The following is a 24541-nucleotide window of genomic DNA, read 5'->3' as shown; positions in this document are numbered from 1 at the left end:
GGTTGGGGATGATTACTTTTCACTCATCTGCAGTCATCAATCATATTAAGAATCAGAAGAGTCAAGATTCAGCTGACTTTTTTTTCTGTAGAATAATAATAATAATAATAATAGCCTGGTATCCTTAATTATACCTTGATACTTCTTCACTTTTGATTTTAAACAAACAACAGAAAAATAAAAAGCAGAAAATCTGCTCATACAAAACATAGGACCGAAACACGGTCTGTAACACACCATTCTCTCAGGATTTAGAAAGGACAAAAAAAAAAAAAAAAAAAAATGCTCACAAGTAAATTAATTAACAGGTATAAAGGAGGATGGCTCATAAAGCAGCCATCTGGACACAAGGATCACTAAGGGACAAGCTGGTGTACACCTACCTCTAGGCATTGGGGTCTCCATAGAGAACAAGACAGATTTGGTCCCTGGGCCCATGAGGTGCACAGTTCTGCACACCAAATGATTTTGAGCACAGTGGGGGAGAGGAAAGGGCAACACATAGAGAAAAGTATCTACCAAAAGCACAAGGGCACCTGGGAACCTCAGAGGCAGACACCTTGCATCCCAAAGCAGAAGGAGGCCACTGCAAATAAGCTTCTATGTTAGCCAGTGGAGAAGAAGGGAATGTTCTTTGTAGAGCGCCTGCTGTCAACTGTTTCGAAGAGTTAAAACCATATATAAACCTCTAAGCCCCAGATGATAAGCTTAATATCACTTCTCCGGAGCGGTGCACATGAGGTGGGCCACGGGAAGCACCTGGTCAGAGCAGGCAAGGAAAAGGAGCAACTGCAGCTACTAACTATGCAACCAATGTCTTCAGATTATCCTGAGGTAAAGCATTGCAGACGTGAACGGCAGAAGTAAAGTTCTCCTAAGAGAGGCAAAGAACAACAGGAAACCTGCCCTCTTCATAAGGCAGCTAGTACGATGGACAGCAAGGGAGAGAATAGCAATTCAAACTTACATGACAAAATGATTCTAGTTTTATGAGATCCCAAGATTTGATGGATCCCTATAATAATGGAGCTTTGCTCTCTCTGTGCCTTTTCTATGACATTAAATTGCTTCTGGACACTTATTTTGTGCTTCTCATTTCAAACGGCATCTGGGTAGAAGGTTTTCTTGAGACACAACGGTACAAACATGCTAGGAAAGAGCCACCTATGCAGTTTTGTGGCGTATTAATAAAGAATTAATCTAGATGAAAAATGCTGATAATTTTCCCTGCCTTTAAGGGAAAAAAGATTAAAGTCAGAGCAGAAAGACTCCAGGATTATCAAAAATGGTGCAGATTCAGTAATAAAAAGCAGAGGTTTCATGACATGGGATTTAATTTTCATTCATCAGCTGCTCTTAACTAACTCATCCGACATTTGTGTTCATGAATTTAAGTTCAAGGCTAATTACCCTTTGCCTTCATTTAAAAAGGATAATAAAAATGGGGAGCAAATAAGGAAACAGCAAGAGGGAGGTGGACACTCTCACAGCAGGGCACGTAACCCCTGAGCTGTCAATTTTCAACCTGTACAGTGAGACACCCTCCCACATGGTCTCCACTGGAGGAGCAAGTATTTGTTTCTCCCTGATTCAAGGACTCTTCTAATTATGAATCTGGTTTTGCAAGTTAATACCAAAGCCTGTATTTAGAGCAGTTTTGTCTTTTTTTTAGAGCAGTTTTGATAACTGAAATTAAAAAAAAAATTAAAGGATGCCCTCAGTTTCCTTTTCTTTGTAATCTAAAACAAAAGTGGGGTGCTTCCAAATATTTCTCTTTCAGATAAGGGGAAAAAAAAAAAAGAAAGAAAGAAGAAATACTTGAGAACCTGCTGTGGGCCAGGAAGTCTGCTGAGCCCTTCTCTATGCATTTCCAGCATTTTTCACAATTCTCTGTGAGGCAGACACTATTCTCCTATTTGCACACATGGGCATCTTAAGAGAGGGGAAAACAAACTTCCAGGGTCACCAGTTATTGAGTGATGGAACAGATTTAAATTCAAATATAACCTAAAGCCTTGTAGTAATTACTGTCCCAAGATACCCAACTATAATTGACAGGAACCATTTTAAATAATCACTGTATATCTGCAATGTCTTCTTTTAGACCCCCTTTTAGAGACTAAATTTACTTAATCTCTTCAATAATTAAACACATACAGTACAGTTAGTACTCTATATCTGCAGGTTCTGCATCCTCTGGCTCAACCAGCCAGATTGAAAATATTTGGAAAAAAAATTGCAACTGTATCAAACACGTACAGACATTTTTCTTGTCATTATTTCCTAAACAGCATAGCAACTAATGTAATAGCACTGTATTAGCTATTATGAGTAATCTGGAGATGATGTGAAAGATACAGAAGAATATGTGTAGGGCTTATGCAAATACTATATCATTTAATATAAGGGATTGAGCATCTGCCAAGGGTCCTGGAACCAACCCCCATGGATGCCAAGGGACAATTGTACTTGTTTCTTTAAACAGTCATTTTATAATCACATTACCAACTCACAATGAACCAGTGATCAATTAACAAACAAGATCTCTCTTAGTCTTGTCCTGTGCAATTGATTTCTGAACCCAAGGGCAAAACTGACCCCCACTGGGTCAATCCTTACAACTGTCCAGAGTTTCCAGAATCCCAGGACTGCCATTCAAAAGAATAACTCCCCTGAGGTTTGTTATCCACAAATTCAATGCTAGTAAAGCAATAATTTAAAAGAGATGACAAGCCCCACACTATACCTGGAACCTGGCAGCTATTACTGGAGAAGGCTCTTGGTTAACCCATTAGTGTCCAGCAGACTAGCTTCAAATCCACCTCTCCCATTATCCACTCCCAATTCTGCTTTCTTATCCTCAGGACATGACCTACTTTCCCAAATGCCTCAGTGAACTTATAACACTGTTTAGTGACCTTGGGAAAAAGTGAAACCAGGATAATATCATAAGATGTGTTGGCTCTTACTTTCCAGGTGGTTTTCCATGAGCTCACTGGGATGGTCTTTTTGCTATCAAAATGGCTAGGCTGATGTCTCCAGTTAATCAAACAGTAACCTAAGTGTTGCTGTGAAGACATTCTGTAGATGTGATTAAAATCCACGATCAGTTGATTTTAAGCAAGGGAGATTATCCCTCTGGGCCTGTCAATCAGTGAAAAAGCCTCAAGGACAGAACTGAGGCTTCCCTAGAGAAGAGGAAATTCCACCTCTAGACAATAGTACCAGACTGTCCATCCTTCTCAAGGCCAGCCCTACAGATCTCAGAATTGTCTTAACTGCTCTCCACAATCACATAAGCCAATTCCTTGTAATAAATCTCTTAATATACACCACCTACTGGTTCTGCTTCTCTGATACATTCACTCATAAAGCACCTCAGAATAACTTTAGTAAAAAATGTGTCTGTCCTTTGTGACTCCAAGAGATAGAGTCCCAAGAAAATTTGTGTTTACACACAGTTACAGCAGATGGATTTATTTCATATCATGACACAATAATCTTAAAGTTTCTCTGGAAGACTTAAGAAAAAAAGAGAACAATTTGGAAAACAATTATACTAACATTTATCGGTGGTAGCCCTGTGTCAGTCTCTTCATTTAAGCTACACAAAAGCCTCTCTAGGAAGCAGAGAAGTCAACTGTCAGTAATTCAAGAAAGACCATGTTGGAAGACAGGCTAGGATCTGGCTTACTCTGTAAATAGGGTCTGACAATCTGAATGCATCTAAGCTGTGATATTATGATATACATCATATATCTAAAATCTATATATAGATATATTATATGTAAAATATGTATATATGAATGTGTGCGTGTGTGTGTGCATGTGTGAGAGAGGGAGAAAAAGAAAGATTGATATTGTCCATGGTTTCTGGCTCATAACTCCCATAGCCCATGTAATATCTAAATGACTAGAAGAGTAAGGTGAAATTATTGGGCCTTTTGTCCCTGGTTTCTGAAGCAGCATCAGAATGATAAAGGTCAAAATCTTTTGTTATAATATTGGGGCATTTAGGTCTCAGAAACCAGTCTCTCTCTCTCTCTCTCTCTCTCTCTCTCTCTCTCTCTCTCTCTGACCTTCTCCTACCCTCCTTTCCCCTGTTCCTTTTTCTCTCCAAGGCAGGTCACAGGGATGAGATTTTCTCTTCACCAAGGTGGATCATAATGAAAACTAAAAATACATTCTTATCTTCCCCTATTTTCCTGCCCTGTGCTAGCCACAAAGAAATTCTCTGACAGTTAACCATAGGCGCCCTGTTTCAGTCCTGCTCAAACCCTCAAGGAAGGAATGCTGTACAGAGAGGCCAAGAAGAATCTGAACAGACAAGCCTCGCTGTGTTTCCACACTGGTATCATTACATCACACCCCTTTTACCCAATCACACTTGTGCATGGTTGTCCATGCGTCAACCATGCTTATGCAAGCCCCCAAAGGGCTTCCAGACAGCTGAACAGGTGGAGGCTTGCAGAAAGGTGAACAAAAATGGGCTAGGAGGTTAACACAGTCCAACTCCATGTCCCAGAAGTTCCTGTACTGGGACCCTTTCAGATCTCACTCTCTATATTTCTTCACCTGGCTGCTTGTCTCCTTTAAAATATCCTTTAAAATAAACTAGCAAATTTAAGTATAGTATTTTTCTCCATTCTGTGAGCTACTCTTGCAAATTAACTGAACACAATGAATGGGAAGTGGGAACCCCAACTGGTAGCCAGTAAGTCAGAAACCCAGAGTCTGGACTTGTGACTAGGTCTTAAGTGGGAGCAATCTCATGGGACTGATTGCAGGATCTGATGCTGTCTCTGGGAAGATGGGGTCACAACTGAATTGAATTGAAGGATGTCCAGCTGGTAAACCATTGCAGACAGACTGCTTGCTTGTTGGTGGGGAGAAATGCCCCCCTACATTTTGAGGTCACAGAATTGATCTTTTTTTGTGAGCACACAGTTAAGAGACACAGTTTGTTTTTTCTTTTTGTGTCTTCACATGGCCACTGAGGGTTTCTCAGATGCTTCTCCTTTGTGTTTCAATATTCCTTCATGGCTGCACTGTCTAGAATCTTGTTTTTGAGGGCCTAGTGCACCTCCACACTATGTTCCTTTTGGAATCCCAATCTCTATGTATTGCATTCTCTTCTCTAATTCCTAACACTGATAAAATGAGAGCGGGATGAAAAAAGGGAAAGATAAGGACATTGGGAAGGAAACAAAAAAAGTTTCCTTGAGTTTAGGCAGTATTCACCTGTTTCATTCAAAGAATACTGCTATCTCTTTTTAAAGTGCATGAAGCAATAATAGTTTAATATACAAGTACATGCATGAAATTTTGTCCCTATTTGAAGCAAGTTAAGCAATTTGTATTTTTTAATTTGTTAACTTGCATCTTTTAATAACATAAGCCTACTTAATAATTTAAAGACATAATGCAGTTATAAATAGAAAATGAAAACAGTGTTCTCTTGAGGAAGAACACTATAATTGGAATTTTTAATAAACTGGAGAAAGGTTAGGTCCTTTCTACCATCTCAGAATCACATAGGAACTGTGTGCAGAACAGCAACACTACTTCATTCACATTCAATCCGAAGAGGTTTGCTCAGCTCTATATAGACATAGTGATGAGGAATATCAGAGAATGTGAACACTGACATGGTTGTTATAGTTTTCTTGAGACCAAAATGGGTGTACCTATTTTTATTTTTAACTGAAGACAATAGCACAGCTTTATCAAATGGAGATATATATTTAACACCAGAAAAAAAAGGTTGCTAACTTCATCCAGCTTTTTGTTTGAATGATGCTCTGTAGTATCTAAGAATGCCAGCATGTGGATCGGCTCAGAAGTTTAAAAATATCAGGATGCCCAATCAGAAGTAAATATTTTCATATAATCATGTAACGCAGGTTTAGATACTAAAGAGGTTAAATAAATTATTACAGAAATGCACTCAATATTGTACATTTTGAAAATCTGCATCAAGCATCTCTACAATATATTTATTTTTCATTAACCAGAACATGGTATAATTAGTTCAGTGCCCTTATCCAGATGTCAGCCTGTCTGACAGAGATTCAGGGTCTATCTGAGGCATAGTAAATTATGCTATTGCAAAGCTTTCACACTTGATGACAGTGCTGGTATGATAGATGTTGGAAGATAACATTAAAAATGAACCATCTTCAGAATGTGTAACTGGCTGGTTCTATGCTTCCCATTCCAACATATAAGTCTTCAGGAAGCAAAATCAGGCAAGTTACTGTGCATGTAGCTCCGTACTGAGGAGGTATCTGTTAATCTGGTAAATCTTTCTTTTCTAATAATAACCCCTCACCTGTGACAGTTTGCACCATTACATCTAGATGGTTATAAGACTTTAAAAACCAATGGGCAGCTTCTCCCTAACACTTTCCATCTGGATATTTTCACACTCAAGTGCACAAAACATGGTTAACCTCACTCTACAAAGAAAATGCTTCGTCCCTTTTTTCTTCATTTTATAAGAATAAAATCATATGAACTGAGATGATGTGGTAGAATGGAAGAAGATTTCTTAGAAAATCAATTAGAAAATCAAAAAATTGCTTTTTCATGGAGCTTCCTGGAATAATTATCTGTGTCTGAAAAATAACATACCAGTGATGCCATTGGATTCCTGCTGCAGGTCACAGTACCAGAGTCGGTTCACTGGATCACATCCCTCCCTTATTGATAACAAGACATAGCGCCCGTCATCAGATAACTACAAAGGAGACAAAAACAGTGCAGAGGCCTGATCAGAACAGACTTTTTGTGAGAAGATTGTTAAGTGTTAAATAAAAAACTAAGGTTAATTTCAAATGCAATGTCTTTACCCCAAACTTAGGATCTAATTAAAAAAAAAATTAATAAGAAAAAAACAGTACATCAATTTCAATTTATTTCACTCTTAAAGAAAACATACTGAGTTACTTAAGTAAAAAATATCAATAGTTGCAACTGAATATTATGACTCCCATGTGATTTTTTTATTTCAATCCTTCCATTTATTCTTTAACTGAAAATATGTGCAATCTGTCTTTGGAACATTGGCATTCTTGACTTTTAAGTTTGTTTATAGGTTACATATTTTAAAAGTCATTGTCCTAAATGAGTAAGAATGAGAGAAGTGGGTGTAGATACAAGAAGTCCACTGGTCACATGAGCAAGTTTCCACTGAATACCTTGTTATACACATCTTTAGGCACCTCTACCACAAGATCTGAGATGAAAGGTCTGTGCTTCTGAGGATTTCCCTTTTGAGTATGAAATCAGCAGAATCTTGGGTAGTGAAAAAATCTTGATTAAAAATCCATTGCAACAAACAATATGTTATTGAGTTGTCAAAGTGTACAAAAGTGGTATCAAACTACAAAAAAAATTCTTTTGCAACTAATTTTTTTTCATTAAACTTTTACAGTTAGTCCATGTTGGTGTATGTAATTCTAATCCATTCTTTCTAACCCCTGCACACTATTAAACCCTGATTCCTCTTCCAGCCATAATATATTTAGATTGTTTCCATTTTTGTACTATTACAAACAATTCTTCAGAAAAAATTTTAAGCTTTATCTGTGAACTAAAGTGCATCCCAGGACCTAGAAACAGAAGTAACATTGCTCAGAGTAGGATATACACATATTCAAATATTATTAGATGTTGCCAAATTATTCTCCAAAGTGGTTGTACCAATTTATGGTGTTACATGGTAGTAGTTTAAGACTATACACTACTATATACTATACTATACAGACTATATATACTATGTATAAGACTATTCCACACCCTTATTATGATGTTATTTTGTTAGACATTATTCAAGATGTTTCTGTGATGATGTTTTTAAGATGAGATTACATTTAAATGAGTGAACTTGGAGTAAAGCACCTTTTACTTCAAAGTGTGGGTGGGCCTCATTCAATCAAGTGAAGGACTTACAAGAACTAATCCTTGCCTGAGAAAGAGGGGAGGAAAATCAGCCAGTAGACTGCTTTTAGACTCAATTGAAACCCTTCCCTAAGTCTCCATCCTGTAGATTTAGGACTTGTCATGCTTCCAATCACAGAAATGGATTCCTTAAAATCCTGTCTACACACACACTCGCATACATACCCTGTTGGTTCTTCTTCTCTGGAGAACCTTAATACAATACCAAGTGTTATTCATCTTTCATTTCTTTCATTCAAAAGATATTTATTAGGCATCTATTATGTGCAAGACATGCTTCTAGATATTAAAGATACAACAGGGAACAACTCTGAAAAAAATGCTACATCTAATAAAGGAGTAAAACATATAAATATGGAAATAGCAATGTGTTACTCAGCTTTTTGTTGCTGTAACAAGTAACTAGAAGGAAAGGTTTATGTCAGCTCTTGGCTTCAGAGGTTTCTGTCTACAGTTAGCTGGCTTCAAAGCAGAAACATCATGGCAGAAGGGTATGGTGGAGGAAAGTCACTCAGCTCACAGCACAAGGAAGCTAAGAGAGGGTGTAGGAAAGCATCAGGGGCAAGGTATAGTCCCTATGGACATACCCGCTAGTGACCTACTTCCTCTAGCCATGTCCCACCTACTTACAGCTTCCCCTACCCCCCCCAACATCCATTCCAATTGCTAATCCATCAAATGGATTAATGTATTGATGAATTTAGACCTCTCATGTTCCAACCATTTCCTAAAAGCTACACCTTTGGAGCTTTTGGGTGACATTCCTCCAGATCCAACCCATACTATGCAGTAATAAATGCCATGGAGAACACTAACAGGTTTTAGTAAAGAGGATATGTGTGGGGAAGGACTGCAGTGTTAAATACAGCAGTCAAGGCACGCCCATTAAGAAGGTATTTTCCACTGTTTTCTGACATGTAGTGTTTCAGATGAGAAATCATGTCATTTCTTATTTTTGTTTCCCATATGTAATATGTGTTTTCTATTCTCACTGCTTTTAACATTTTCTCGTTATCTTTGGTTTTCTGCAAATTGATTATAATGAACTTTGCTTAACAGCCTGTTTGTGATTTGTTGGGCTCCTTAGATCTGTGGGTTTGAACAATTCAAATTTGTAACAGTTTTGGCCATGCATTTCTGATGTACCTTCTTTTATTCCCTCATCCCTACCTGGTATTGTCCTAAAGGTCAATGAGCTGGTATCTTATTTGTTTTAGTTTTTCTCTTTGTGATTTTAGTTTCAAGTGTCCTGTTTTCAAATTCACTGATGTTTTCTTTTATAGTATCTAACTACTGTTAAACTTATGCAGAAATTCTTTCATTTTAGAATTTATTATCTCTAGACAAATGCGACACATATTTGTTTTTTCTATTTCTTTGCTTTATATTAAAATTTTCTAAAAATTTATAGCTCTCAGGTTGTGTTCTTAGCTTGAGTTATGAAATATCATTCAATTAAAATTATTTTTATAATAACTTTTTTAAAGTCCCTGTATGTTAATTCTGTCATTTTTGGATCTATTTCTACTAACTAATTTTTCTCATGGTTATTAGTCATATTTTTCTACTTCCTTATACATATAGTAACTTAAAATTGGATTCTGGACATTTTGAATGTTGTCTGAATATTTTTCTTTCTAATATGACTTTAAAACATTTGAGACAATTAGTTTCTTAATACATTAGCTGGATCCATTCAAGGTTTGCTTTCAAGCTTTGCCGAGTAAGGTGTATAAACCTACTGCTAAGATATGGCCTCCCTAGGGTCTCTGTTGAAAATGCTGTGTGTTCACAGATCTTTCCACTCTGATCAGAATGTGAACATCTCCCAGCCTTGTCAAACCTTTGGTAGTTGTCAGTTTATAGCTCTCAAGTTGTGTTTTTAGCTTGAGTTATGGAATCTCATTCAACACATGTATCACTTCATAGCCAAACACACAAAGGGATTTAAAGGCCAATTTTGAGACTCTTAATGGATAGTTCTGGCCATTGGCACTCTGCCCTGAAAATTCCAGTGGCTTCAGTCTATTTGGATCCTAATTCAGTGAGACTGTAATCTCAGAGTTCCTCATCCTTGTGCTAGAGTCCAAAAAAATACTCTCAGGCGGAAAGCTGGGGCAATTACAGGACTCTCCTCTCATGGGTCAGGTCTGGGTGACAAATGGCCAATATCTGAAAACAGCTGCTTGTTTACCTCATACAGTTTTCTAGCTATAAATGGCAGGAGGGCTGGTCAGTACCAGTTACCCCATGGTGGTTGTCATTGTGAACATTTTGATTGTTGTCTGAATAATTCATTTCATAAAAAATCTACCATTTATGTCAATAAAATATTAACAAAAACAAAATCCTAGGAACTAACCAGACTGTCTCTTGCAATTTAATTTTTAAAATACAATCTAAGAATCTGTATTTTTAATTCATTAACTATTTTGCTGATATAATGACTTCCATACTCTTAATTTGAGTATTCCATTCAACATGCTTTTCTCCTTTTTTCTTTATTTTATCAGTGTGACTTTCTCTCATTTTATTTTTGGTGCTGGGGGTTGAACTCAGTTGTATTTCTAAGCACACACTCGTCCACTGAGCTACCCCTTTCCCTCTATCAGTATAAATTTCTTTATGAATGTTTTTCCTTCATTCTTTTTTTCCTTAAGCTTTAATTTTATATGCTTTAACTTTAACTTAAAGAAAAATAGAATGTATAAGTGCTGGCTTTATAAATAGCTAATAAGCTATGTTCAGAATTTTAATCCCACCTTTTTAGGCCATCCAGTATTAAGAATATCATCAGCAATCTCTCAATTATAATTTTATTAAACAAAATCGAAAGCAGCCTCATTAACAATCCTTCAAGCTTTTGTTCTCTTGTCCTTTAAATAAAGACAGAATCTGTAGAGCTTAGTGCTTAAAGTCATGCTACATCAATTGTAAATGATGGCTAATTCAGCTGCATCGATTCAGTCAAGAAAAAGACAGAACAGTAAAAATCACTGCAAGAACCACACCAAATCTTCCACGGCAGCTGTCTCCAGCACATCTAATGAGCTCTTCTCAGTATTTCTGGCTGGACTCAATAGTTGTAGCAGTTTATATTTAATCTAAGGCAGGAAGTTCCAAAGCACACTGCTGTTAGAATGCTAACTAACTCAGTCTTTTTCCCCATAATTCTCTTCATTACAATTCAGAGATATTCTATATAGGCACTAAAATTTGCTAAACTGGAAACACCTTACAGTACTCAAGGTCTCATATCACAAAATCATTTCCAAGTCATTTGCTCCAAAATATACAGATTAGAAATACACTTTTTCCCACTAAAATTTAATCAATTGTAACACTTTCCTAATGACAGCCTCACAAGACTATTTCAAGATCCTCACAAGACTATTTCAAGGTCATTTGAAAGATGATTTTTGGAAATATTTGGGAAAAGGTAAAAATCTTGTTGAGGAAGACTTTTTAATATGAACAGAATAAAGTGATTTTCCTGAATGATAAAGGAAAAACAAAACAGCAGGAAAATCAAGGGCCCATTGGAGCTTCAAAAATAGCACAAATTCCACTTAGCAAAATGTTATTTTTTCAAAGCAATATGACAGCAACTAGAATAACTGTTCTCTGGAAGCTATTAATCTGATTTACGAACACTGACGTTTTGCAACCAACATTAACCTGACCAATTACAAAATATATAATTCTATATTAATGCTTTTCACACTTTTCTTCTGCTTTATGTTTGTATCATCTTAAGCCAATTTTTAAAATCACTTCATTTCATAAAAATATACCATTTATGTAAATATAATATTAACAAAAACAAAATCCGAGGAACTAACAAAAATGAAAAATTGACATTTGCTGTTATTAAATTGATAACTTGCATTTCTAATATTACTAACAGGGAGGAAAGCTAAAACTCTTTACCATTCTTATTAATGTCAATTTTTAATATACACATTAGTTTGACAGTTTAATTCTATGAAGTCATTTGGATTATATTTTGAGTATTGACCAATATTTAGAAAATGTTAATGAAGGAAGAAAGTACTACTACCTGTATTGATAAAAGTATTTGTACAAAGGGAAAAAAATCTAGTTCTACAAAGAATGTGGTATTCTACAGATAGATAAATATCATTGGTAATTCACTGGTACTTAGTTTTTTCATTATCCATAACCAGACAAACATCTGACGGAGAGAGGAAAAGAACAAGGACAAAGGCCACCCTCTTAACTCCTGCCCTGGTGACTGTCTGAAGGCCTATTTTCCCCAGGATGGGGAGAGCCCTCTCCCTAGGCTTAGGGAACACCTCATTCTTCCCTCTTTCCTTGGCTCCTCTTCCCTGGCAGATTTCCCTGAAACTTAACTTCTGATCGGAGCAGCATTTGGGTCTGAGTGAAAGAGGAAAGCCCCTTATCAGCTCACTTTGCTAACGCTACTTGGATATATCATTAGTAATTGTAAAATGGATCTTCTGGGTGGTCCAGCCCAGTTCATCAAAGGTAACTACCAGACAGAGGATCAAGGACAAAAACCTCCTGATAACAATGTACATTCCTTTGTGCAGAGTGAAGGGACATGGCCACTGTCACCAAAGGCAGCTGGTTTAAATAGGAAAATCTAGGTCCCAGCCAACTTTCCATCTCTTCTGTGACAGCAAACACAACCAGCCACTATTCAGGGGAGTCAGGGCTGAGACTGTTTATTCAATCAGCATTTACTGAGGTCCACCTGGTGTCTTCTACTGAGCTGGGCTGGCATACACAGATCAATAGGACAGGGATTTCACGAGCTCAGGATAAGGTAGAAGACAGACAAAGAATGATCCATATTGTTGGACATTAATAGCAAGAAGCATAAAGTATGACGGAGTGTTGGAAAAGAGCATATAACAAGGAGGGGGTTGGGAAGAAGAGCGAGATCTGGGAAGGCTACTGGTAAGGATGGTCCTTTACTGCCTCCTGAAGGAGAGAGAGAATTCTCTTAAAAGAAGTTGCTTGAGATTTTCCATTCTTACCATTCCCTGCTAGTATAAGAATCCAGTACAGAGAGCTGTCTAATATACATTTGAGCTATACACACTCATTCTCGGGTGTATATCTCTGTGACAGTCATCAGCATACACACTAAATGCAGGGCAAGCCACCTTCTAGGACTGACACATTCATCCCTTGCTGGGTGCTGGAATAGACAGCTCTCAGCTGAGAATCTGTAGAGGACTCCTCCTCATGTTGAAGCGCATGACCTCCCCCTTGAACATTACATTCTTTTGGGTTCATCAAACATACAAGGAATGGTTAATTCAGGAGACCCAGATGACTGTCCTCCCTGGGGTCAGCAGAAGGCTGAAGGGTTAACCTAGATTAGCTCCCTGAAAAACTGGCAAGGCCTCAGTAATGAGTGTGTTGCAGCTCACCTTCTCTCTCTGGGCCTTCACTCCCTACCAAGGCAGAGACTTTGAAAGTACTCACACTAAACTTACAGTGCACAACCTTTGACCTCTGCATCTGCCTCCCAGGAAACCTGACCTGTAACAGTATGCCAGATATCAACAACATCCTGTAAATACTCAGTGTGTGGAACAGCAAAGCCATGGCCACTGTAGTTCCACTCAGTCGTCTGGGCAGGCCCAAACAGAACACGTCTCCCTGCCTGAGTGCTGAATCAGGATTCCACAGATGGAGAACCAAGATACTGATTTTTACTGCTAATAAGGTAGACATAAAAGAACGTGGCTTAGGGCTATGAATCAGCTGAGCTGTGAACTCCAACCCCTCATGTCTAGCTGTGGAAAAACTCATCAAAAAATACTGCTCTGTGGGGAGGTCAGAGAAATGGGAAAGAAGCATTCCCTCCACCCTCTGTGGCTTCTCCCCTTGGCATATTTCATACTAACCTGAGAAACCTCCAGAAGTGTTGGCTTCTGTTTTTGAAGAGGCCACCCAATGGTTACTGGCAGACTCATGTACATTTACCAAAAAACAGGGCACTGCATTTTACTCTTTTATAAAAGAAGCTACATTAATTCACTAACTTTTAATTGTGCATACTGTAGTATCAGGCTACACTGAGACAGTGATATTTACCAAGAAAATCTTTGATAAACATCAAACATTAGAGTATGCATTTTCTATTTTATTCTGTTAGGTTCACACATGCTGGTCTAACACACACACTATTCAGGCAACTTAGCATAACCAGAAATATAACTCCTCCAAACCCATAAAGTGAAAACCCACAGAATTTAGAGAAAATAAACAGCAGCCAGGAGAATCTAGTTCCAAATAAATGGTCTTACAGTTAATGTCTTCAGTTAATGGCTCATGTAAGTGTGATTTATTTGGATCAGCCCTGGTCAAACTACTCCATTTTTACAGGAGTTCGTCAGATCTACCTCAGGTCATCTGATTGACATGTGTGAATCTACAGAAAAAAAAAAAAAAAAGTGTGGAACAGATATTCCTATATCAATAATAGAAATTTCCCTGAAAAATGGGATCTTTATTTTTAAAAATAAACCTGTTATTATTTTGATTACCAGCAAAATAAAACTTTAAAAGCTGATGAACGCTCAGTCAGTACTATTTCATGATACAATAGCTGGGTTTTTCCAATGATCCAAGTGAGCGAGGCTTCCTTCCTGCTAAGGAAGATCCAGAGAAAAGTGTTTAACATTTTCCTCTCTAATCGCTTAACTATCTATAAAATTAGATGCCCTTCAAGACGACAGGAAACAAATTAATATTTATGCATACAAAGAAATGTAGCCTTTTATCAAACATATTATTTTCAAAGAAAAACTCAAACTATTTTATGCTGGAGCTGCTCAACTCAAGTCATGTGGTCTTGGGTTAATAACTAAATCTTCATGGACATGAAATTTCTTTGATATGTATAATTTTTCCACTTAGAAGATGAAGAAAGTTTTTCTATGATTTGAATCTACATGCACTTCTTCAGGCTGAGGAAAGTGTCTTCTTTTCTATGTTACAATAAAAGAATTAATTGCGTATTCATAAGGTATACTAAAAAGTGGTGACACTTGAAATTGTCCCGGATACTAACAAAAGAAGTGAAAATGAATTTTAATAGCTTTGAGAGTTCATCATGTTCCTCTCAGAGCAGGAAACTCCATCAAATTTGTTTTACTGACTCCTTTGGATTCCTTTCACAATAGTTGTGAATCATAACAACATTCCTTTAATATTAATTATGTTTCCAACACTTAATTTTTGGGAAAACTTTTAAATGTCAAACTAACCACCTACAATGATGGCTTTTCATAAACGGGACTCATTTATGGATTTATAATGAAAAAGAGTGTCAGTAAGAGAAGCACAGCAGAATCCACAGGCACATGCGAGTATGCATTAAACTAACATTTCTAACAGGCAGGCAGTCATTAGATCGCATTGGCCAGCTTTCCCAGTCACAGTATGGTACTACAGCAATGGGGAAAAAAGAAATCAATCCAAGCAACACATGAGGTGCTACTTTACACGCAACAAAGAGAGGAAGAAATTCTATGAAAAGAAAACCCATTCAAATTAAAATAAATAATGTAAATCTTGATACCATCTAGCCACTAACATTTCTAATCTCTTCTGGTGGTTTCTCTGGCAGAGAAGCATAGTTACTTAATAATCTACTGTCTGTTTTCTTTTTTCTCTTACTGAGCAATAACATGGGTCAGGTGAGAAAAGTGATTAATCACTAAATCCAATATTATTACATGTTGAGCATCTCCAAAAATCTGAAATCCAAAATGTTCTAATATCTGAAACTTTTTGAGCACTGATATGTCACCACAATAGGAAAATTCCACACCTGACCCCATGTAACAGTTCATAGTCAAAATGCAGGTGCACGAACAATGTTGTATAAAATTACCATCAGAGCTGGGTGCAATGGTGCATGCTTGTAATCCCAGCGGCTCAGCAGGCTGAGACAGGAGGATCATGAGTTCAAAGCCAGCCTCAGCAACGGCAAGGCGCTAAGCAAATCAGTGAGACCCTGTCTCTAAATAAAATATAAAATAGGGCTGAGGATGTGGTTTGGTGGTTCAGTGCCCCTGAGTTCAATCCCTGATATCAAAAAACAAAAACAAAAGCAAACAAAAAATTACCATCAGGTTATGTATGTAAATTGTATATAAAACATAAATGAATTTTTGCTTAGACTTGGATCCCATCTTCAAGGTGTCTTATTAAGTATATGCAAATATTACAAAATCAGGAAAAATCAAAAATCCAAAACCTCTTCTGGTCCCAAGTATTCTGAATAAGGAATATTCAACCTATACTACAAAAACAACTCTCCCGTCAAGAGCTGTTTTATGCCTAGAGAGCAGCATTACCCTTCTTGCTTTAGCCCCATGTAGGTCTGCAGTTTGGCATCCGGCTTTTCTGCCTCCCGACCAGGCTGCAGAGATTATCCCATGTTCAAATCAGCATGATGGATGTTACCACAGAAGGCAGTGCTAAGGACAGGAAGATGGTGGTGGACACTAGAAAAGGGATTACTAGGTACTGGGGGAAATAAATGCATGAACTGTGCCAACTAGGAATAAGATTGATGAACCATTTCAGCTCCAAGTCAAAAATACTCAAGAAGTGAGGGGCAGAGGAAGATGTCCTTAGGAACATCCCTGGCCTTTCCTGTGGATGTTCTGTAAGGTGAGACCCTGCTGGTCCTCACATGCATGAACTTGAATAGGGAGAGAAAGGCAGTGAACATTACTGAGTGCCAGCTGTGAGTCAAGCATCAGGCGATGCACTTTCCATGTTAAAGTGTGTGTAATATGTGTATTATATACATATAATTATGCATATAGTTTTTTTTAATTACTAAAGGTGACAAGTGAACGTATCAAAATGGTTCATGGTGATATATGCCAAGTATTAAGATTTAGGATTACATTTGTTAAAACAAACAAAAACAACAACAAAAATTATTTTTTCACAAATTAGGTACAGTAGAAGCAGGTTCTCCATGTAGGCTAGATCATCACACAGAGGCTTGGTGTTTTCTCCTTCCTCCTTTCTAAAGTGACTTCATGCACTTCCACAATCTTCATTCTAGAGCACCCTCTGCTGGGAACAGTGGCTCAACATGTTTGATATCTTTAGAACGCCTCACCATCAAACACCAAATGCTCACAATGGACCAAAATAGAGATTTTTAAATTTTATCCAACAGAATCTTCTAAAACACGACCACATCTATCCCTCCACAATCGTGCACTTCAACTAAAGCCTCATGGTCTATATCAAATAACTGACATTTCTGTCCATCAGAGCCAATGCCTGCTATCTGTTTTGTGCTACACCCTGGGGGCACAAGGGAGCTTTAGTTCCTGAGCACAGTAGTCCAGCATGTTCAGGAAGGACTGAGGGCAGGAGGTGGCCCAAGGTTCTCACAAGCAGGTGAGGCAGGCAGCGGTAAATGCAGCCTCTCCTTGCAGGATGAAGTGACCCACAGATGGGGCTTCCCTTGTGACAAGAGGCACCAGGAAAGAGCTGGCCTTAAGTTACCTTAAAAGATCCCTGCTGAAAAAGAACAGAGGGGGAGCAGCAGGGAGGTGTGAATCTCAAGGGAATACTGCCAGGAGCAGAAGCCTTGGGGAGGATGGGGTGGTGCAAACGGTCGGCCAGAGAGTGCATGACCCAGACAGGGGAAACAACAGCAGAGAGACTCCCAGAACTGAGGGCATCTCACTAAAAGAGTACCACTGGGGTAGCTGGCATGTGGGCACACGCATGGCAGTAAGCAGCCAAGACAGACCCACAAACTATTGCAGATGAGCAAAGATCCCATCCCTTTCTCTATTTCCTCCCCTATGTGCCTTCTGGAGAAACTAAAATAGGATACTTGGGCTTAGGAAAGGGAAGCAGCATGCAAACTGGAGAGTGATATTTTGTTTTGAATTGCAAGGGCACTTTGATAATTCTATCACTCAAAAGGGGCCAGGCTGGGCGAGGTGGCACATGTCTGTAATCCCAGCAGCTTGGGAGGCTGAGGCAGAAGGATCGTGAGTTCAAAGCCAGCCTCAGCAATGGGCACTAAGTAACTCAGTGAGACCCTGTCTCTAAATAAATACAAAACAGGAATGGGGATGTGGCTCAGTGGTTGAGTGCCCCTGAGTTCAATCTCAGTACTCACCTCGCCACCCCCTGCACCCCCCCCCCCAAAAGTATCTGGAAGCTCTGGATTCTCCCAGAAGGAAGAAAATCTTTTGGTGTGGGGGTAGATGTGCCCCCAAAGGCAGCATGTTGGAAAGCAACAATCGTTTCTGACAGGAAATCACCGAATTCTCCCTGCCCAAGGCAAGAAAGACCTGTCCTCTAAGGCAGGCAGAGAAGGCATCTGTGAGGGCAGGAAAATGAGTCCTCACGGCTCCCGCATGGAGATATGAGGGGAGTTCTCAGCGAACTCAGATTGCGGCTGTCAGCCAGCCAGAAAGACCGACACACGTGCAGCTCCTGCCCTCTCCACAGCATCCCTCCACCCAAACCCACAAACCCAGCTCTGCGTGCCCCACTTCTCACACCCAGCAGCTATGTTCTCAGCCAGAAGCCCGCTTCAGGAATCTATGAGAAGCTGTGACGAATCCTCCCTCCACACACTTTCAGAGCTGAAAAAGCCCTGGAGGAAACCAAGAAAAGAGACACGGACAGATGAAGGGACTCTCCTGAGGCCACACAGGTGGCACTAGAATAAAAACCGCCTGGTTTGTTTCATTACCTCTCTAGCACTGTAACTGTGGCTCTTTGGTTCCATGGCAAATACTTTAGAAATAAAAGCAACAACTGCAGCACATGCCTTTGGGCGTGGTTATTACGAAGAGGACTACCACATTGCCCTAAGATCTGACGGATATGTTAGTGAGCTTTGTGTGGCTATGACCAAAATACATGACAAGAGCAACTCAGAGGAGGAAAAGTTTGTTTGGGGCTAACATGTTCAGAGGTCTCAGTCCGTAGATGGCTGATTCCATTGCTCTGGCCCAAGGTGAGGGAGCACATTAAGGACAAAAGCCCAGCAGAGGAAAGTTGCTTGTCTCATGGTGGGATCCGGAACAGAGCAGGGGAAGAGGGGGTTGCAGGAGGATGAACCCTTCCAAGGCAGGCCTTCAGTGACCCACCTCCTCCAGCCACACTTGACCTACCCACAGTTGCCACCCAGTTAGACCCTTCAAACTAGAATGGACTGATGAGGTCACAGCTCTCACAGTCCAAACACTTTACCTCTGAACATTCCTGCATTAACACAGGAGCTTTTGGAGGACACCTCATACCCAAACCATAATAGCAGGTCACTAAATAAAGGCCAGGTTTGACTTCTAATGTGGATTCCAGCCATGGGTGCTTCTGGCCCACACGGTTCTATAACACACCAGCTGCTTGGACTCTCCCGATTTTAGCACACTTCTTTGAAAGGCACAAGAAACATCCACTTTAGTACCTTTTTCATAATATGGATTTTTCTGGGTAAAAGACTTGCAACTGAACCATCAATTTAGGGTGGCCTGAGACTTCTGAAGCCTTTATACCTACAGAGCTATGAAACTCATGTTTTAATGACAGAGTGCTCCTCTATGTGACAAGATACTTCACTTTGATCAAAATGATCATACATGGCTAGACCAGGAAGCTTCAGTCACCTAGGATGCCAGACATGCCTCACCTGGAAACTGGTAGACTGACATGGTCATAGCAAGACCCCCCCCCCCCAAATAGTTGGAATATGGCTTAAGGAAGGTCTACCCATATTCAATTATTAAGTGTTTTAGTCAGGGTTTTTATCACTTTGACTAAATACCCAAAAGAACAAAGTAGAGAAGGATGAGTTTATTTTGGCTCCTGGTTTCCATAGCCAACCTCAAAACTCTGAGCCTGAAGTGAGGCAGAACATCATGGCAGAAGGGCATGGTGGAAGAAGGAGCTCAGCACATGGCAACAAGGGAGCAGAAAGGGCTCTGCTCATTAGGGACAAAATAAATGCCTCCAGGAACCTACTTCCTCTAGCTACATCCTACCTGCCTATAGTTACTATGCAGTTAATCCATATCAGCATAATCCACTGATTAGGTTAAAGCTCTCATAATTTAATCATTTCCCTCTGAACCTTCTTGCATTGTCTCACACATGAGCTTTAGGGGGCACCTCATATTGAGCTCATTAGTTTTCTTATAGACTTCTTCCACATAATTCACTAATTAGGGCCTTGATTCAAGTTAAAATTCCTTGGACTCAGTCTGTATGTCCATTTATTTATTTCATTTATTACTTCTACACAGAACAGATGCATCTTTCACTTACTAGTACTCTTTAAATAATCATTACTATTTTTGTGTGACCTCTTTGCCAGTGAGGCAAGGTGCATGGTGGTTAAAGATAGATACTTTGGAATCTAATATATCCAGCAATGAACTTGCAAGGTAATGCCTTAGTTAGTATTATATCTTGTCTATGCATGGAACAATCACTTCCTTCCCAATGTTGTGGGAGAAATTATATTAGACACATCACATTGTGTATACATCTATTAAATGAACAGCAGAAGGATCATCTGAATTATTTAAATCTGCTTTTCTTTTTATCATCTGGCTTACAGAATTGAATATATGTACCTTAAATGCCTATATGACATGTCTCCTATTTGTAAGCACTAGCTGCCCAAAGTAGCCTTGCAATAAGACTAGGGAAGCAACCCAAGTGTCCCAGGATGAAGGGAAAAAACACCACATGGTATACCATGGAATACTATTCAGCCAAAGAAAAGGGGGAAGGAAATTCTGACATGTGCTACACATGCATGAACCTTGAGGACATGATGCTAAGTGAAGTAAGCCAGTTATAAAAGGATATGGAAGTGTCTAGAATAGTCCAACGCAAAGAGACAGAAGGTAGAATGGTGGCTGATAGGTAGTTGGGGGTGAAGGAAAGGGGAGTAATTTTTGTATGATGGGTACAGAGTTTCAGTTTTTCATGATGGAAAATATTTTGTTGACAGATGATGGTGATGACTACATAGCAGTGAGAATGTTTCTAATGCCACTACATTGGACACTTTGAAATGATACATTTTATGTTATGTATTTTTATTATAATTGAAAAAAAAGTCATGTAAAAGTAGCTGTTTCCATCAAGTGCTAGTAAGATGACTCAAGTAGCTAGAGGGGTACACGGTATGCTGTATTTGCTTTCTTTTAGATTTTTGTGCTAAAATATATCGCTATTCTGGCACTTATTTTCAATACTCACATTACTCTATCAACCAAAGTTCTGCTGCAATGAAATTATTAGCTTTGAAGCTTAAAATTTTTACTTGAGTTTGATTTTATTTTTATCTCTTTGATTTTATGAAAAATCCAGAGGCAATAAAATTTGATTATTAAAATGAGCTATTTCAAGTTTTCCTCATTAACACCACTCTCAAAAAAGGTAAAAATACAGGACTTCATATTTTAATTTTTTTAGTGGCACACGTATCTCCCTAATTGCATTTTCACTCAAAGGTAAAAATGTGTATTACTTTTATAAATAAACATCTATGATCTGCATTAAGCAGAAAGCTTAAGTCCTTAAATTGAGGAGAAGCTGGAGGAAGGACAAAACTTAGTAGAAACAATCTACTAGATCCTCGATATCAGGAAAGCCACTAAAAGCAAATAGGTATGAACAGTGACATTAGTGTCTACAGCCAGGAAAGTTAGTGAGGAGACAGATGGAAGAAAAAGCACACACAAAAAAGAAGTGCATTTGAAGAAAATAAAATATAAGTCCTACAAATTCATTTTTAATATATTCCAGTAAAATCTGGAAAACCCTTTCTTGAAGATCCAGATGGTAACTATTTTCCTCCCTGTGGATCACATGCCTTCTGTGGCAAATTCCCAAGTCCGATGAGTGTGGGTGGATGGGCTCCAATAAAACTTTCTTTACAAAAACAGACACCAGGCCAAATCTGGCCTGAGGGCAATAGTTTACTGACCCTTGGTCTAGAAAAAACAAAATAAAGAAAAGGACAACTGGATATGTAGTGTATTAACACACATGGGTAGAATATCACCAATTCTCATTCTGCCTCTCAAATGAATCAAAACCATTTAAACCCCAGAAATAAAAAATTTAAATGTCTCTTTCCTAGCAAAGTTCTAATTGTCTTTCAGAGAAGAGGTAAGTGTATCCATGAGTTAAAAGTTTGTATTGGATCACTCATTCCCACTAAATAAGTCCCCACACCCACATTAAGACACTCGGGAATTTTCTCTTTAACAACAAATATTTCTTAGTACCCAGACATAAACTAGCAAGAGCTAGATTCTTCCTCTTAGCACCCCAAGTTTCTTCACGGCTGACTCTCAAGATTACAGAATATAACCTGGGACAGTAAGTTCAGGACACATCACTTCATTGGAGATTGGTTACTGGCAAGACTCCTAAGGAATGCATGAACATTTACAGATGGGAAAGTGTCTACAAGATGCTAATTCTAATGTGTAAACAAAATGCATGGAAAGAGCACAGTTGTGTAAAAAAGGAAGACACCTCTGTCTTACACATGCACATTCTCACTTGTGTATGTGTAAAGAAAAATTTTAGGTTACTTTGCTCACCCCTGAATAGAATTCTGAGTTTTGAACTGCTCATGTCTTACTTTACATTATTGTCTTTTATATTTGTGTGTGTACTACTTTTAGTATTCAGATTTTTACACTGAGATCGCTGTTAAAAGGTTTATCACCTTTGTCATTAAGAATCAATTTGAATATCAATATTTTTAAAAAAGAATATTGACTCAGGGTTGGACTTATGGCTCAGTGGTAGAGCACTTGCCTAGCACATGCGAGGCCCTGGGTTCAATCCTCGGTACCACATATAAATAGATAAAATAAAGGTCCATTGACAATTAAAAAAATACTAAAAAATAAAAAAAGAATAAATTGACTCAAAGGACTTTTACCATCCACAAAGATCACTGCATAACAAGAATATACCACCCATGACACATGATTTTTGAAGGTAAAAATCTCATAGCTATACACTACCTCAGCTCCTCCCATCCACTTAGGCTCCTCAGGAAACTCAGCACACAAGATGTCTTCTGACTGATCAGTCCCCAGGACATGGTAGCAGAGCTTCTGGTGGAGATTGGTGGATGTCTCTGTGCCTGAGGAGTTAAAAATGTATACTGAAGTGCAGTTGGCAATTTTAAGAAAATCAGTTCCACCTATGTTATACAATGCTAGAAACATTTAAAATGTTAACTGTCTGGTTGCAGGATTGATGAACAAAAGTCAACTGCTTTCAGACACCAGCAATGAAACAAGAAGAGTTTGAAATTACAAACACAATACTACTTAAATTAGTACCTAATCAAATGAAAGAAAGATATATATCTAACAAAATATGTACAAGATCTGTATGAGGAACACTGTAAAACTTGATGAAAATAAAAGAGTAAATGAAGAATGAGCCCACACTTATGAATAGGAAGACTCAATAATGTCAAGATGTCATTATTCCTTCCAACTTGACATATAGATTCACTATAATCCCAACCAAAATCTCAGCAAGGTGTTTTGTGGATTTGGACAAACTCATTTTAAAGCTGATATGAACAGGCAAAAAAGACTCAGAATAGCCAACACATTATTAAAGGTAAAGAACAAAGTTGGAGGACTGATACACATTGACTTCAAGACATGCTATTTAAAGCTACAGTCATCAAGACAATGTGATATCAGTAGACAGAATAAATACACAGATCAATGGAACAGAAATGAACTCCAGAAAAAGACCCACACAAAGGAACTAAGAAAATACAATGGAGAGAACAATCATTTCAACAAAGGCAGCTGAAATGGTGGGGCATCACATGTTGAGAGAGGGAGGTATAGGAGAGGAAAAGAAAGAATCTAGACAAAGACTTTACACCTTTCACAAAAAATTAAATCACAGACATAAATGTAAAACACACTACACTACTACAATAAAACTCCCAAAAGAAAATAGGAGAAAATCTACATGAACATAGATCTGGTGATAACTTTTTAGATACAACAAAAGCATAATCCATGAGATAAATAATCGATAAACTAGAATTCATTAAAATTGAAAAGTTATGCTTGCCAACAGATATTATCAAAAGAATGAAAAGACAAGTCACAGTTTGGGAAAAATGTTTGAAACACCTATCTGATATAGAACTATTGTTCAAAATACAGAAAGAACTAATACTCAAAAATAAGAAAATAAACAACCTGATCAAATACTGGGACAAAGACCTTAATAGACACTTCACCAAAGAAGATATACAGATGGCAAAGAAGCATATGAAAATATGCTCCACATAGTACATGATCAGGGAGATGCAAATTATATCAAAAGAACTATTACACACCTATGAGAACAGCCAAAATCCAGGACGTGGAAAACACCAAAGAGTGGTGAAGATATAAAGCCACAGGAACTTTTTCTTGGCTGGTGGGAATGCAAAATGGTGCAGCCACTCTTTGGAAGAGTTTGAGAGGTTTCTTATAGAAGTACACGTACACTTACCACATGA

The 24541-nt window shown here is 38.3% G+C and overlaps 1 protein-coding gene across 1 annotated transcript in view; it reads right to left on the bottom strand.

Moving 5' to 3' along the window:
- Window positions 1–24541, bottom strand: part of Prep (prolyl endopeptidase) — a 109805-nt gene that overhangs the window by 53378 nt on the left and 31886 nt on the right. Inside the window, exons 6-7 of the mRNA XM_076858384.2 lie at window positions 23022–23143; window positions 6634–6739 (exon numbers count right to left, since the gene is read on the bottom strand). Coding sequence (XP_076714499.1) covers window positions 6634–6739; window positions 23022–23143 — 228 coding nt within the window. The remainder of the gene's footprint in view (window positions 1–6633; window positions 6740–23021; window positions 23144–24541) is intronic.

Source organism: Callospermophilus lateralis, chromosome 6, assembly GCF_048772815.1.
Source record: "Callospermophilus lateralis isolate mCalLat2 chromosome 6, mCalLat2.hap1, whole genome shotgun sequence".
Taxonomy (NCBI): domain Eukaryota; kingdom Metazoa; phylum Chordata; class Mammalia; order Rodentia; family Sciuridae; genus Callospermophilus; species Callospermophilus lateralis.
This window is presented reverse-complemented; position numbering and strand designations above follow the sequence as displayed.